This window comes from Leopardus geoffroyi, chromosome E3, assembly GCF_018350155.1.
Source record: "Leopardus geoffroyi isolate Oge1 chromosome E3, O.geoffroyi_Oge1_pat1.0, whole genome shotgun sequence".
Taxonomy (NCBI): domain Eukaryota; kingdom Metazoa; phylum Chordata; class Mammalia; order Carnivora; family Felidae; genus Leopardus; species Leopardus geoffroyi.
The window spans coordinates 32,700,614-32,715,862 of record NC_059340.1 but is presented as its reverse complement, the minus strand read 5'-3'; the positions used below and the strand labels follow the sequence as shown (position 1 = coordinate 32,715,862).

The 15,249-nt window shown below is 58.9% G+C and overlaps 1 protein-coding gene across 14 annotated transcripts in view; it reads left to right on the top strand.

The window, feature by feature from the left end:
• Positions 1-12,314, top strand: part of CLEC16A (C-type lectin domain containing 16A) — a 203,662-nt gene extending 191,348 nt beyond the window's left edge. For 8 of the 14 annotated variants that reach the window (XM_045461252.1, XM_045461254.1, XM_045461250.1 and 5 more), the window contains one exon: positions 8,618-12,314. In XM_045461252.1, the coding sequence (XP_045317208.1) occupies positions 8,618-8,958 (341 nt within the window). In that variant the 3' untranslated portion in view covers positions 8,959-12,314. Of the gene's footprint in view, positions 1-5,279; positions 5,402-8,617 lie in introns of all 14 variants that reach the window. The other 6 variants (XM_045461260.1, XM_045461256.1, XM_045461262.1 and 3 more) reach the window with 4 other exon arrangements.
• Positions 12,315-15,249: the final 2,935 nt, after the last annotated feature.

Below are 15,249 nucleotides of genomic sequence, written 5' to 3'. Positions count from 1 at the left end.
GCCCACTCTTCTCCGGAATCTTCAGCCTCTCCATCCCCTAGCAAAGGGTTAACCCAGCCCGATCTCCGCGCCTGTGGCCCAGGGCATCTCAGCGTCCTGCCTGCAGCCCCCCTCCTCCCTCGAGCATCCATTACGTCCATCTGCTATTGACATTCACGAGGCCCAGGCAGCGGGGTCACCCTCAAGCCACCTCACTTAGACCCCCTTCCACTCGGCACCTGCTCCGCGCCTCCCCCCCCCCCCCCAGCCCCGCCACCGCCCCAGCTCTAGGGAGGCAGCCGCCTTCTCTGAGCTCCTTCTGAGCCTGATCTGAGCTTGGCTGCTTCTGTGGCTGCCATTCCCAGGCCCGTAGCGGGACGTCCAGACGGAGCTTTCTCCGGAAGCCCAGAACGGCCCTCCCCCTCCCTCCGAAGCCTGGTCTCGAACCGGCTCTGGGGACCAGGGCTGTGTGTTCGTGTGCTTGTGTGTGCGCCCACGTGCTGCCTGCATGTGCACGTCGCCGTGTCCGTGTTGTGTGCATCCAGACACACGTGAGGTCTCTTCCTGGCGGAGCTACGTATCCCTTGCTTTCATCCTTGGGAAGCACAGACAACAGCTAAACAAACGAGCCGTATGCTTCTTAGTCTAAAACTAAAACCGGCAAAGACCCAAATCATCAAAGTCGGGCCTCTGTTTAGGCATTCACCTGAGCGTGGCCCCCTGGGGCTCCGCTCTGTGCCTTTCCCCGGAGGTTCAGGGTCCCCAGAATGCGAGTTTCTTCTCTCTTGGCCTCCCTCAGCCCCTCCGTCCCCACCCCCACCACCCCCTGCACGGTGCCAATGACAGGTCTTCTCATCTGACAAACGCAGCAGCTGTCAGCCTGGCTGTCAGGTAGCGAGGCAGTTCCAGTCGATACGTGACGGTCAGGCTCTCCTGGGTGTCTGCCCCCGTTCGGGGCGTCCCCGCAGGCCTGCCGAGGCAAGTGCACGAGTCCCCATTTTTTATGCTTGCCTGACAGTAAAAGCCTGCGGCCCAGCCTGCCTGTATGTCTGCAGACGCTGAAATAACTCACCCCCCAACGAAGGGCCCGCCTGTCAGGCGTCTTGTACTTCGCTCTTAACTGAGGACCCAGCTCTCGATGCCTAGAAACAGCGTCAGAACCTGCGAGCTCCTCCCCGCCACAGGGCCCCGTCTCCAGGAGTCCGTTAGTTTCTCCGTGACAGACTTCCAGGCCGGGCTTCAGCCTCCCGGGTCCAGGCAGAGAGCAGCACATAAGGGTTCCGTGTTCCTCATAAGGGCAGGCCTACGCAGATGGTTCCAGCGTCTGCCTGGCATCTTACCAGGCCGTGCGGAACAGGAAGCGGAGGGTGGAAGGGAGGCAGGTTTGGTCGGGACGGGTGCTTTTCGGCCAGTTTCCTGGTTTGATGTCGGCCCGGAGCGGGGCCTCAGCGTTCCGGCTCCTGACCAGCAAAGGCCGGCCCTGTGCTGCCTCTGCACCAGACTCCCCGCCCACGGGGCCCAGCCACAGTCGGCCCCAGGCAGCGTCCCTGGAGGGCTGGCCGGGCACCAGGATGGGCCAGGGCCTCCCCCCACAGCCCACCCGGCCAGGACAGCAGACAACAGCTGCAGCCCAGTCAAGGGGCCACTTGTCCTCCAAGTGGTTTTTGAGGACACAGTGTGGAATCAGAAGCATTCCTCCCCCTGTATTTCCAGAGCCTGTGAGTCCAGGAAGTTCCCGGTGCAGCTGCTAGGCCCTTCACAGCCGGAATTAACTCCAGTGGCCTCTGCTTCGGAAGCCACACTGCGTACGGTCAGGTGTTCGGTTGGGGAAGCATATGAGAGACGCCATCCGTCAGGGGACAAGACAGGCCCAGTTTTCCATGTCTCTGTGGTTTTGAAACCCAGAATGATCCAAGAATGTCCCTGAAAGCCAGGGGTGACCTTCCCACTGTCTTAGCAGTCACTGTGGCTTGGGAACTCCCTACACGGCCTTTTCGGTGTGTACTTGGTACGCGGTGTGGACCTGCCCACAGGCCCCGGTGGCTGTACCTCCCCAGCGAGCCCCCTGACCCCCCACGGGCCAAGCACTGTGCTCGTAAACACTTGACAGGTGCCCCCTCGTTGAGACCTGCCACCCTGCCCCTCACACTGTGCAGCTGGAAACCCCGGGGGCTCAGAAAGATCCCAGAGCTCGGCCACCACGGTGCAGCCCGCAAGTGGAGGATCCCACACGTGAGCTCCAGCCTGGGCGACTCCAGAACCCATGTCCCGCCTTCCGAGAGAGCCCAGCGGAATATCCACGCAGCTCCTGAATCTGTCTCCGGTGCCTCCGTGTGGCGCGCCAGAGACCTGGGTTTGGATGTCAGTTGGGGGCGGCCTGTGAAGTACATGCCTGTCTCCTTCCAGTGTGCGTGGTTGCTCTAGAACCCAAAGGAAAAGCCACGGCCCACAGGACCCTGGTAACTGTGCAGCCGCAGTCAGCAAGGCTGGGCTGGGTGGCCCCTGTCGGGGGGAACCCTGGCAGTCCCCCCGAATCAGCAATGGACTGCAGATGGCCACATCTCCTCTGCCAGCCCACATGGGTTCGTCCCCAGATGAGGGTGTGCAACTCTTTTGTTACTGGGTTGTTTTCCACCTCCACCCTCTGTCCGGCCTGGGGGACCTGAAATTTTCTGCCTGGGTTTGCAAGACGTCCTTCTTTGTCCCAAACACAGATTCTCTCAGCTTCCCAGGGGGTCTTCAGTCTGACTGACTCAGCTTCTGTGGATGTCAGAGCTGATCTCACTAGGGTGCCCTCAGGAGTGGCCCTCAGGCCCAGTCTCTCTTGGGACTTCTCTGTGCCGGCCTAGAGACCCCATCCCCCGATTAACGATTAACGTTTTCTCTGTGCGCGGGCCCTGGGGATAGAGGGTAGCGATGTGGGGGGGAGGCCAGGTTCTGTCAGATGACTGGGCATTGGAAAAGGAAGCCAGAGGCTGAGGGGTTCACGGGACGGGGTCTGTGAGGAGGTGGCCTTTGGGACTCACACAGGCCCACCCAGGCTAAGCCCAGCATCTGGCACGAGACAAGAAGATTGCTTTTCTTCTCTCCCTGGGGTCTAACTATAAATTCTGTCTTTCCAGACATAGTCTCTTTTTGAGGGACAGCCCATGTGCCTGTGAGGGCTGAGGCCTGTGGCCCAGTGCTGGCCGAGGGCCCCTCGCCGCAGGGAGAAGGGACCCGGCTGGACCCTGGTTTGCCCTCTGTGCTGGGAGCACCTGCTTCTGAGTCTCCCTCACATGCCAGAAATAGAGTGTGGATGCTTGTGAGTGGCTTTTTCGAAGGGGCTGGGGCTCTCATCCGGGCCAAGAGACACCCCCAGTGGAAGAAAAGGTCACAAATGTGTTTCTCAGTAACCAGAGAAACCAACCAGAAGGAAATGGCAGCAAGGGTATTTAGTTTTCGTTGTCTTTTCCCTGTTAAGGCCGTGCCCAGAGAGTTATTTTCCAGTTCTAACGCCTGATGTATGAGTTGACGTGCAGGCAGACCCCTGAGCCTTCCTGAGGAGAGGTGGTGCCCTGGGCCGCGGAAGCATCCAGAACCTGGCGTCTCATCACCCGCTCGTCCAGTGCAGCCAGCTTGATAGGCCTCAGCTTGTTCCCCAGTGAGAAAATTACAGGGATGGAATTAGCAGGGGTTATTTTCTTAAACACTTCGTTTGAGAAGCTGAAATTGCAGAGAACATACAGCAGGAAAGAGGACATAGACCCCATTTGGAACCAGATGAAGGGCGAGTAGGAATACTTCAGAAATACCTCCCGGGTTACAGCGGTCCCTCACACGCACACACGCACACACACAGGTGAATGCACACTCACACACTCCCATGCACCGTCGCTCACACACACGCTGGCACACCTCCGCTCTGTGCGGGGCTCTGGTAAGAACACTCCTCCGACAAGAGCTCTGTGGCCAGCTCGGTTGTGTTTCACACACGTCCTGGGTGAGCGGCTTTGAGGAGGAAAGACCGTCTCTTAAAAAACAAAGTCAGGGTAAAGGCCAGCCTGCTCTTTCCGTCGTCCGTCGGCCAGGCCCCTGGAATTATGGCGCACTTTGACTTTTCTCTGGGGTTTTATAGGAAGAAGGAAGGGGTGGGCTCCTGGAGGCCGATTGTCGCCACCTGGCAGGGGCGGGGTCCTGGCCTCCTGATCTCCCCTGCTCCCTGGGCTGTCTGAACACATGGCCTTCACCAGGTCCCATCTGGGCCCAGTGGGGGCCACACAGCCCAAGACCTGTGTGTCACCAAGCCCGGTTACCAGTCAGGCAGGACTTTAAGGACAGATCGCCTGAGCCACGCCTGTGATTTTTTCTCCCCAATCTTCTCCACGATGTTTCTTCTTACTGTGGTGAATGTACATACCAGAAAGTGTTAACCATGTTAACCGTCGTTAAGCCCATAGCGCAGTGGCATTAGGTATAGTCACATAGCGGCATTAATTTTCAGCTCTGCTCTAATCCCAAGTGCGAGTCACAGATATGGCTCCTTCCTTCCCGAGGAGATGCTCCTGACATTTTTGTTGCAGCCGATTGCAACCCGCCCCTGGCCTCTCGGCACCTTGGTCTTGGGCCCTCCTGCTGAGGCTCCGTCTCAGGTTTCCAAAGGTTCAGACCAGCCGCGTGTCTTCTGGAGAGTGGAGCCCCGCGGCCGGGGAGGGTCCGGGAGCGCCTCGCCCGTCCAGGGCTCTTCCCCAGAGCGTGAGGAGCTGCACCGCTGGCTTTAGTGTGGTGACGGCAGGGACCACTGGCCTCATCAGTTGGGCCCAGAAATCTGCCTGTTTCATTAGCCGGCTCGGCTCCCGTCCCCCAACCACACGCCCTTCTTCACACTGTCCTGGGGACGCAGGGCTTTCGTCCCAACTGCTGGTTCGCATGGGGTGCTGACAGGCAGTTCTGTTCTTCTGTCCCTGGAGGTTTCCTCCCGGACGCCCCATGTCACTGATGACCCCAAGCCTTTCCTTTCCAGCGGGACTGAACCTTCACCGTCTTTATCCTCGACTGAGCCCCACGTGCGGGCAAACGGTCGGGTCCCCGGCCGTCCCGACAGCACCTCGTCCTGGTGGGGCGGAGTTGGGGGCTTCGCCCGTTCGGGCACCGCGCCCCCCCCACCAGCTGTCGTGGGCACCCTCTGGGACCCTGCCACGCTCCCCTCGCGCGCTCGTCCACACCTGGCGTCCGCCGCTGCTCTGCGCCCCTCTCCGTGCGCCCTTTCTCTGTCCCGTTGTTAAAGGCTGTCTGTGACCTGTCGCTGTGTTTCCCTCTAGTCAGGAGTGGCAGGAAAGGACGCCGGCGAGTGTTCAGCCTGTCGGAGGCCGACAGTCACGGCGGCCACTGGGTTTAGTGCTTCGAACGGCAGCGCTCACGGCAGCTCTCGCAGGCAATTCAGGCAGGTCTCGCCCATTAGCCTGCGCGGCCCGCGGCCTCGCCGGGCCTCCGGGGACCAGGGCTGTGAGCCCCCCTCCAAGCGGCCATTTCCCCGGCTTCCCTTCTCCTTCCGGCCTCGCCTCCGCTGAGGACCGAACCCCCCGCCCTCCGACCCTCCCTCGAGCCCCGGCAGCCTGGAAACACTGTCCTTCTCTGGGACCGCCCAGCTGGTGGGGGTTCTCCAGCCCAGTCGTCACAGGGCCCCCTGATTTGGCCACCAAGGTCGAGCAGTAGAATTTGCAAAAAGCGACCAAGAATTCAATTAGTTTCTTTTTTCTTTTCCTTTTTTACCTCCCCGTGTCCCACTCCACCCCCCGGCTCCCCCGCCCTCCCCCCCCCCCCCCCCACAGCTTTGCTCAAAGCTCAGCAGTAGATTCAGTCCAGCCTCAGCCAGAGGCCAAAGCAGCTCCTTCGTGAGCACTGATGGGTGGTGACTCCCTTGTCCCCGCTTCTTCCATGCAGTCCTCCGGGTAGCTGCCGATGCTGCTTGCTCCCTGGGGTCCACGGCTGCTCCCTCTCCCACCTTCCCAAAGTTTCTTTCAGGGTTTCCCACACGCACCTCCTGCTTGGCTGTGGTGCTTGCCAGCCAGGGGCCTTTTGCCTTCTTTTGCATTTAAAAGCTGCTTTCTCTGAGCTCTGCCCTCGACCTGCTCTGCTCTGCTGCACAACCCCCTGCCCCCCAACTCTCCCAGCCTGAGCACACAACCCCAAAGATTTCCTGGAAACTGTCACTTGACAAGGGCCAGCTGAGCCCCTGCCCCGGAGCCGGGGATCAGCTTCTGAGGGTGCTGGCCAGGGACGTGGGGACCCGCTGCCTTGGTGTCAGCTAAGGGCAGAGCCGTGGGAGGCCCAGCGTCTCTCACGGACACCTGGACGTCCAGGACTTCTGCTCAGGCCTCCATGCTTCTCCCCGGCTCCTGGCCAGGAAACCAGAATGCTCTCCGAATCTTTCATTTTCAGGGCCGGGCCCCTACTTGTGGCCTTCAAGCTGAAAACCAGCAGGCCAGCAAAAGCAAGAGTTCAGCAGTAACCTTCACAGCCCAGCACTGGGCGAGAAAATAGGTCCCCGAGGGGTCATTTTTCCCTGGTGAGAAAGTTCTCATTTTTCATCCCCCTTGAATGGATATATTTGTAGATCACATTCAGAAAACAGTTCCTAGTTTAAAAAAAAAAAAAAAAAAAAAAAAAGTGTTGTGGGCGATGGGCGAAAGGTTATTTTTTCCCATAAAAAATTGAAAAAGGCTATTTTTAAGGGAAAAAAAACCCGACCCTCTTAATAAAACTGTTGGTTCTTTTCTTGAAGAAACCAATTTTGTGTGTGTGCTATTGTATTGTTAGTTGGTTGGTTGGTTTTTTAATACATTTGGTGGCAATTTCCCGTATCCTTGATTATTCTCATCACCAAAAACCCCGCTAGGGATCAGGGAAAGAGATTTGCCAGCTTTTTTGAATATCTGCATGCAAATGCAGACTCTTACATAGAAGTTGGGAGAAGAGTGAAGGAAATACTCCACAGTTCAGTCTCCAGACGGCACAAAAGTGCCATTTGGAGAATTAGTCATCTCTTAACTGCCTTGTCAGCAGCTAAGCTCACAGGTGGATCCAGACATGGGCCCGTAGTCCTGCTCCCCGCTTCTGGAAGCGTGGCGGAAGCCTGCCAGAGCAGGTGAGCCCCCGGAAGGGAACCGTAGGCTCTGACCAGCACCCGGGAGCCTGCGCCTCGCAGGCGGGCTGCCCATGCCACAAGGGTCCTGGCCGAATGGAGCAAATTCACAGAGATTCGGAGAAACCAGAATGCGCGTGGAGTGTTGACTCAGCATTTCTGGGCTCAGCTCACACCCTGAATCACGTTTTCCACTGGTGCTCACAGCCACCTCTGTGACCCAGTGCAGAGCAAGGACAGACCTGAAGCCCTTTGTGGTGGTTTTCTCTGGGCCTTATTTCTCTTAAAAGAAAAAATCAGAATAATAATAATAATAACAGTAAAAGGAAGGAAAACCAAAGGCTTTAGGAAGGAATAAACAGGGATCTTTGAGAGCTTGTCTTGCCCAGGAGCCTTGGGGAAACAAATTCTCCGTATTCTTTGGGACACTGAGTCTGTTGCTTGTGCTTTCTCTCCACGATGGGGAGCCTCCTTCTCTCCTGCATCCCATTCTATATGCCCTTCGGTTTTATTTTGCTCTTGGTTTTCCCATTCTTTTGCTGTATGTTCAGTTTGCAGTTCTGTTTTGTTTTGGCTTGCCTTAAAAACAAAACAAAACCAAAAAACTGGAATCCCATTGAACAAACTGTGTCGACCATCCTTCCCAGGGCCCAGAGGGCCTCAGGGCTGAGCACCCTGCCATCGGCATCTTCTGCTGATGGCTCGTTGACCCTGAGATCTGTACAAATGCGATGTTTGCTTTCCACAGCTTTCTTGCCAACACTCCCGGAAGCCGGGAAGATGTTTTCCGCTGTGAGCCCCCAGCCCAGCCCCAGCCACCACCGTTCCCGTCCAGGCACACTCGTCATTGGAAAGCAAAGCGACCGTTTGTTTGTAATTTAATCAATGATTTTGAAAAGCACCAAAAACAAAGAAATTGCCACTCCAAAAATAACTGCTGGGCGGAGCCTCTCCTGCCCTCCTCCTGCCTGGTCTCTCTCCATGACCCTTATAGAGACAGTTAGGGTAGGAGTGGCCCCCAGGGCAGTAACAGCCCCTTTCTGACTGCTAACTCAGCAGCGAGTCCCCTCTTGGGTAAACGTCACCAGGTGTAAGCTCCGGAAATGGCCTGAAGTGATAAGCACATCCAAGCCCATCTCCTCCCCGAACATGTATTCATCGTCAGGCAGGGGCTCCAAGACTCTCCCTGACGGAGATCCTGCCTGGGCCGTTTCCCGGCTCCATAATCCACTCGTCGATTCTGCACGAGCCCCTAATTTTTCACTCACCTCACAAGTCAGAGGAACCCTGGGCCCCGACAGATTTCTCCCCAGGCCTAGGTCAGACTGGAGCTTCCAGCTCCTGTGTCCCCAGACGGAGGAAGTGGAGACAAGCCGTTCCCCCCACACCACTGTCTCCCACCCGGCTTTCCCCGGGCCTTTGTTCAGGACGGGACAGAGGGTGTCCGCGTGAGCAGGGTATCTCGGAACTCAGTACCCCTGTTCTCTCTCCCCCCCCCCCCGCGCCCCCACCCAGACGACCCCGTCACTACGGAACAGCCTCAGCCTAAACTTCCCAGCCAGCTGGTGATCGTCAGCGAAACAGAAGCAGACGCCCGGCCCGGCAAGAGCCTGGCGAGGAGCACAGACGTGGAGACAGCCAACCTGTCCCCCAGCCTCATCCCCGCCCGGCAGCCCACCATCTCCCTGCTCTGTGAGGACACTGCCGACACACTGAGCGTGGAGTCGCTGACCCTCGTCCCTCCTGTCGACTCCCACAGCCTCCGCACCCTCCCCGGCATCCCCCCACCACCTGTGACGCCCGCAGCGGGCACGGCGACGTCAGGCGAGGAGCCAGCGGGCCCCGCTGAGCACTGAGCGGGCGCCGAGTGGCCTCCCCGTGTGTGTGTGTGTGTGTGTGTGTGTGTGTGTGTGTGTGTGTGTGTGGCCCCGCCCGTAGGGACCCAGTACTGCTGACCCAGAGACACATCAGGAGCACCCCGGTCCCCGCGGCCCCGGAACCATCTCTGCACCCATTCCTGTGCTCCTTTGCTTCATTTTGAATTCCTGTTTCACTTTGCGCCTCTTGGGAGAGCAGGCTGGACCCGGTGGAGACACCCCAGTGAACCCAGGGGACGGGAGGAGGTTGGCCTCCCGGTCTCTGAACCTGGTGACCCTGGGGTGGCAGGACCCCCGCACCCTCTCGTCATCAGCCGGCCGCTCCGGTCTGGAAGCTCCTTGGCCACCATGCCCAGTGTGCACAGAAGAAGCGGACCAAGTCACTTTGGGTAGGAATTTGTAGAGAAACAAACTTGGATAAGCATCTCCTTTGGATATTTATTTCCGCTTTCGGCAGCAGATGAAAAGCATTTATTTAAAAAGCGTGTATTTAAAAAAAAAAAAAAAAAAGTCCAAAAAAAAAAAAAAATCCTCAACCCTGAGGTTTGGCGTCATGTTAGACATGTGACGTTACTGTTAAGATTTCATTTTCGTCTTCCCTTGAACTTCCAGCGTTTTGTTCTAAAGTTCTCAGTCTGGCTTTCTCCGTTTTATTTCTCTATGACTCGCTAACTCCGCAAGCCTGTGGAATGATTCAAGGACCTTCCTGGAAAGTTTAGATTATTTTTTCAACAACAGTAAAGGAGACCCCACGTATTCTCAGGTACACACGGAGCTGAGAGGGCCAGAGGTGTCTCGGGCGTGGTAGCCACGGGGCCTTGCGTTTCCTGACACGCCTGCCCGGGAAAGGGGCCGGTGCGGCCAGCTCCCCACTCAGGACGCATCCTTCGTCTCTCCGGACCGAAACCAGTCAGGGCTGCTGCCCAGCTCCACCTTCAGATCTTGCCGTCTCTCTCTGTCTAGACAGAACCGCTTGGGACCGTGCAGACTCTGGCCGTGTGGCCGGGATGGAAAGGAAAGGCCACGGAAGCTGTCCTGTGCGTGGCCCGTGTCCCCACCATGTGTGTTCGCCCAGGCGGGAGTGTGGGGAGACGCCCGCTGCGGGGTCACGCCCCAGTTCAAGAAGCTGTCCAGGGAACTCCGGTCCACCGCCCTTCCTCCCGGCTGCCGCTGCAGAAACAAAAGCTTATTTTTAAAGATGAACCCCACCCCCCACCCCCACCCAGTGGCTTCTCCATTTGAGCTGGACGCGCGCAGGCCAGTTCCCCGACGTATCTGAGAAAGCGCCTACTTGGCCAGGTGCAGCCATGCAACCCTCACCTCTCTCCGGTCAGCGCTGAGACCCTCCAGACTCTCCTCCTCTGTGCCCCGGGAGTCCCAGCACACATGGGCCCGGGTGTCGGGCGGCCTCAGGAGGTGCTCTGAGCCCTCACAGTCTACCTATTCAAGGACCGCGGGTCTCCCTGGCTTCCCTCATCCTGCTGGTGTAGAAGGGCCTGCCGAGGCCTGGTCTCCTCCTCCTGAAAGAAACATGGTGGTCCCGCAGAGGAGGGGCACGGTGCCCGTGGGGACGGGGCTCTCCTTCATCAGAAGCCCTCTGGGTGGGTGTGCCCACCCCGCTTCAACAGGGAAGAGACCCAGGTCGGAAAAGGAGGCCGTTCAGACAGAAATTCTGGGGGCCCCAGAAGGAGGGACAAGCCATGACCCATCAGCAGGGCCCCCCCTCCCCCCACCCAGGAAGGAAAGGCAGAAGGGATGGAAGGGGTCGGGGAGGAGAAAGGGCATGTCAGCAGTCCTGTGTTCTATGTGATTTTTTGCCTGGACGTAAGAGCAAGCTGGCTCCCTGGTTTGGCAGGGGCTGTGGGGCAGAAGTAGAAGGTGAGTAACTTCCCAGCCCGGGGGGCGTTATTGGGAAGAACAAGCCCATGCAGGTCCCCCGCCCCCTGCCCTGGGACCACCAGTCTGCCACCAGAAATCCCATGGCTCCAAGTGGCTTTGTGGCCACCGAGCCCTGGAGGAGAGATGGGAGCACAGCGTGTCTCGGGGGCCCTGCGGCAGCATTGCCAGGGCCGGGAGACGGGAACACAGCCCAGCCTCCAGCAGCAGCTGAGCAAGGGTGTCGATTGCCAAGGGCAGGCCTCTCCCAAAGGTGGGCCTGTGGTGTGGGTCCTGTGACCTCGGTGGGACACCTGTAGCTGTGGGGTGGGGACTTCCTTTAAGCAGGGGCTCCCAGGCACCTTGCTGGTGAGGGGGCGGCATACAGCTTTGTGCGAGGAGGTCTGGGTTCCAGAGGAGGTTGGCTCTGATGAAGGACCATCAGAGGGCTGGGTCTTGACCATCGTGGCAGCATTGGGCATGGCCGCGTCTTCAGGAGCACCCCGCAAGCCTAAGAGTGCGGTGCTCCCAGGCAGGCCAGCCCAGGCAGAGGGCGCTTGGACCCCAGGGTCGGGCAGAGGGAGGCCGAGCGGGGAATCCTGGCAGAGCAGGAGTGGGGACCACAAACCTTCTGGACTCCTCGGCAAGCCCACCCAGCCTACAATCTCCATGTCCCTACAGAGAGAGGGGCCAGGCCCACCTGCCTCAAGTCCATTGGGCCCAGTGAGTTTGCCAAGCCAGGGGCAGGGCTCGCCGCCTAAACCCCCAAACCTCAGCTGTGAAAGTTGCTGTGGAGAGAAGCATACGTCCTTCCAGCTTAAGGGCCCGAGCGAGCCAGGGCACCTCTCCCTGAGGGTCAGATGGGGTGAGGCCAGGGGCTCCCCAGGACCAGCCCCAAAGCCACAGCAGGAGTGCGGGGCAGATGAGGGGCCGGGACGCGGCCTGCCTCACTGCAGGCCTTTGCTCCCGTCTCCTCCCTCTGGCCTGTCTGCCCCCCCCCCCGCCCCGCTCTCTGCAGAGGGCAGCCCCCCACCCAAACACCTGAATTAGCAAGGCCCCCAGGCAGGAGTGAAGGGACAGCCCTCGTTAAAGACATACACTAGATTTCCCTAAAGTCTCACGATGCACTGTTAGAAATAAAGGCACGGGGTGAACGGATTCTCATCTTTTCTAGATGCAATAAATAAGAAATATTTAATGTAGTCATGTTGACATTGAGCATAAACTATCAGGGTTCCTTATGTTCCTCTGAGGTGAAAATATGTAAATAATTCTCGGCCCAAGGCGGAGCAGGGGTTGAGAAACCTCCCGCTTCTGGGCCAAGGGACCGTTCCAGGGAAGAACCTGCTGTCGCCAGCGTGACTCATGCTTTGTGGGCTCCCAACACGAGGGTGGAAATGAAAACTGGAACTTCCTGGTAAATTTGAACTTGGCAATAAAACAGAAAAAGTTACCAAGAACGTGGCTGCTCCGTGGTGCTGCGGTGGCGAGGCCGTGACCCCGCAAAGGGGAAAGGTTCTCTGCGGCCTGACCCCCTTGGCCCGTTGCGGCTGCGTGGTGGGGGTGTGGCAGCTGGGCCCCCTCCCCGCCTCCACCCTGGCCAGGTATTCCCCGGTTCCCGAGAGGGAGCTGGCCGCATTCAGGCGGTGCTCCGGGCCCAGCCGGGCCCAATGAGATTGGCCTGTGCTGTTGGCAGGAGGCTCTCCCTCCACGCCTCTGGTTCTGCATCTGTGGAATGGGGCCATTACGGCCCTACCTCATAGGACGAGCTCGGGGAGCCTCTCCGTCACTGCTGGCACGTGCCGCTGGCCACGGGAAGCAGGAAGTGCTCCCCACCGAGGACAGAGTCTGCTGAAGTCAGCCCTGGGACAGGCCCCGTTCCAGAAGACATCAGCGTGCACCAGTGTGAGCTCTGGGGATGGGTTCGCAGGCTCTCCAGCTTAAACCTGGCTCAGAAACAGCCGGGACCTTCTGGGCCATGAGGTAGAACTCGAAGTGACCCCGGAATATAAACAGGTCACCCTCCCCGCTTTGTGTCAAGGGTTGCAGCATCTCTGGTCGAAGGTGAACGCTGCTGCTGAGGGCGTGGCTTAGTTCCCAGGAAGCCTGCCCACGAGGCTGGGGCTGCAAAGGCATGGGGTTCCCTGGGTCAAGGCTGGATCGTGCCCTGCACCGTGGCCTGCTGGGTGCCCGGTGCCGGGCCACACCTGGCCTGCAGCCTCAGCCATCCCCATAGTAGCCCTGCCCGGCCGGCACACGGTCACTCATGTGTTCCGAGGACTTCGGTTTAGGAAAAGGAACTTGCTGGAAGGATACTCCCAGAAAAGGGGGAAGACAGGCCTCAGGGTGGGTGGAACTGGGGATAGCAGCTACCGGGGGACCCCCTCAAGAGGCTGTCTCTTGGCCAGCCAAGGGCCAGGCCCCCACGTTGTGGAGACCGGCACCGGGAGTGAGCGGTGAGGGGCCGGTGCCAGCCAGGGCCCCTCCACAGCACAGCACTGCTTTCTCCTACGTGAAGAAACGGAGGCCCAGCGGGGCTCAGCACCCTTCCCAAGGACCCTGGAGCACAAGCCCAGGCCTGTGTGCTTTGTGCTGCCCACGCACTCTGAGACCCTGGCTGCCGGGCCAAGTGTCTTTGGGCTGTTTACAGGAAGAAGGAGGTGAGGCAGTAGTTCTCGGATGAATGGGTGCTGGAACTATCTGGCACACTTGTCCACGGTCACGGCCCCAGACCTAGTCAGCGGGACCCCGAGGTGCTGTCTGGCTGAAGGCTCTTTGCACGGTGCACATGGGCACAGAGGAGTGGCTCTTTCCTCCTCTGCCTCCTGGCTCTTAGGGAGATGCCAGCTTCTCTTCAGGAGGCAGAATCTAGAACCAGACTCTGGCGCTCACCAGCCTGGTGGCCACGGCCAGGTCACCTCTCTGTGCTTGGGTTTCCTCGTCTGCAAAGACAGGAGCCCGCCTCGTGGGTTGTTAGGCCGGAGGGAGTCACACAGGCCAAGTGCAGGCGGCCTGGGGGTCTGGGGGGCTCTGGGCATGACGCCTTCGGTGGCAGCTTCCCCCACCGCCTTCCCAGCCCAGGCTCAAACCCCGGGAGAGGCCTGGGGCTCATTTGGGGGCCTGGGGCCAGCCACTTGGCTCTCCCAGTCTCTGGTTCTTGTCTGTAAGGCAGCTGGGGAGCGCCCTCAGCAGAGGCTTCACCCAGAGCATTGGGGGCCTTCTGGCATGAAGTGGTCCAGTGTCCCCCAGGGGGGGGGGCAGGGGGTCTGCCCTGGTGGAGGTGCCCAGCAGGCCTGTCCCTGCATCTCCCGGTGCCACCTGGAACGTGGAAGGGCAGGGAAGCCACGGGCGGGCAGCATGCTGCCCTTGAGCCCTGCACTCAGGGAAGATGGCTGCTCGGCGGCCGCCTGCTGGAAACCCCCTTCCCCTCCTGTCCTCACGCCCCATGGCGCCTCAGAGCCGTGGGAAAAAACCTTCAACATCTGAAGCCCTCCTCTCCGAAGGAAGATAGGTCTGAATCACCAAGACGGGAACACACGGGGCTTCCCAGGAATTTACTCTCGAGTGTGCGGACGGGCAGTGTGAGCCCTCCCGTGCCCTTGAGACACCTCACCCGCCCCAAACCCCGGTGCCAAGGCCCTGGGCCCACCCTGCTCCCGGGCCACACGTCATGCAGCTCGGCCCGATTTCCCTCCAGGACAGCGGCCTGTGCCCCCGGAACACACACACACACACACCTGACACCCGAACGTCGCTTCAGCTCCGCGCTAGCCTTATCCTCCCCGCGTAGTAAAACCTCGGATTGCAAGCACCTTGTTCTGTGAGCCTTCTGCAAGACGAGCACACGTTTCCAACAAACTTTAACTTGATCAACGAGGGACATCTTGCCATGCGAGCAGCACGGGACACCGAGCGTCACATGGTCACAACCGATCACAATTCGATTTGATACTCGATGTGATATAATCGTTCACAATTCGATCTGAGTGCTTCGGATGACAGGCATGTTTCTGGAACAAATCATGCCTGGAAACCAAGGTTTTACTGTATTTAAAAGGGACTGACTTTACCCCTGGGAACAAAACACAAAACCAATACCACTCACTGTATGTGTTTCCTGGGGCCATCGTAACAAATGACCACAATTCGGTGGCTGCAAACAACAGAGATGTCCTTACATGATTCTAGAGACCGGAGGTCTGAAATCAAGGGGTCATGTGGGCTGACTTCCTCTGGGGGCTCAGAGGGAGAGGCCGTTCCCTACCTCCCTCCTAGCTTCGAATGTTGCTGGCATTCCCAGTGTTCATGACATATGGCCGCCTCGCTCCAGTCTCTGCCTCTGTCTCCACGCTGTCCTTCCTTCCTCTGTCCCTCAGTGTCAAACCCCCTTTCTCT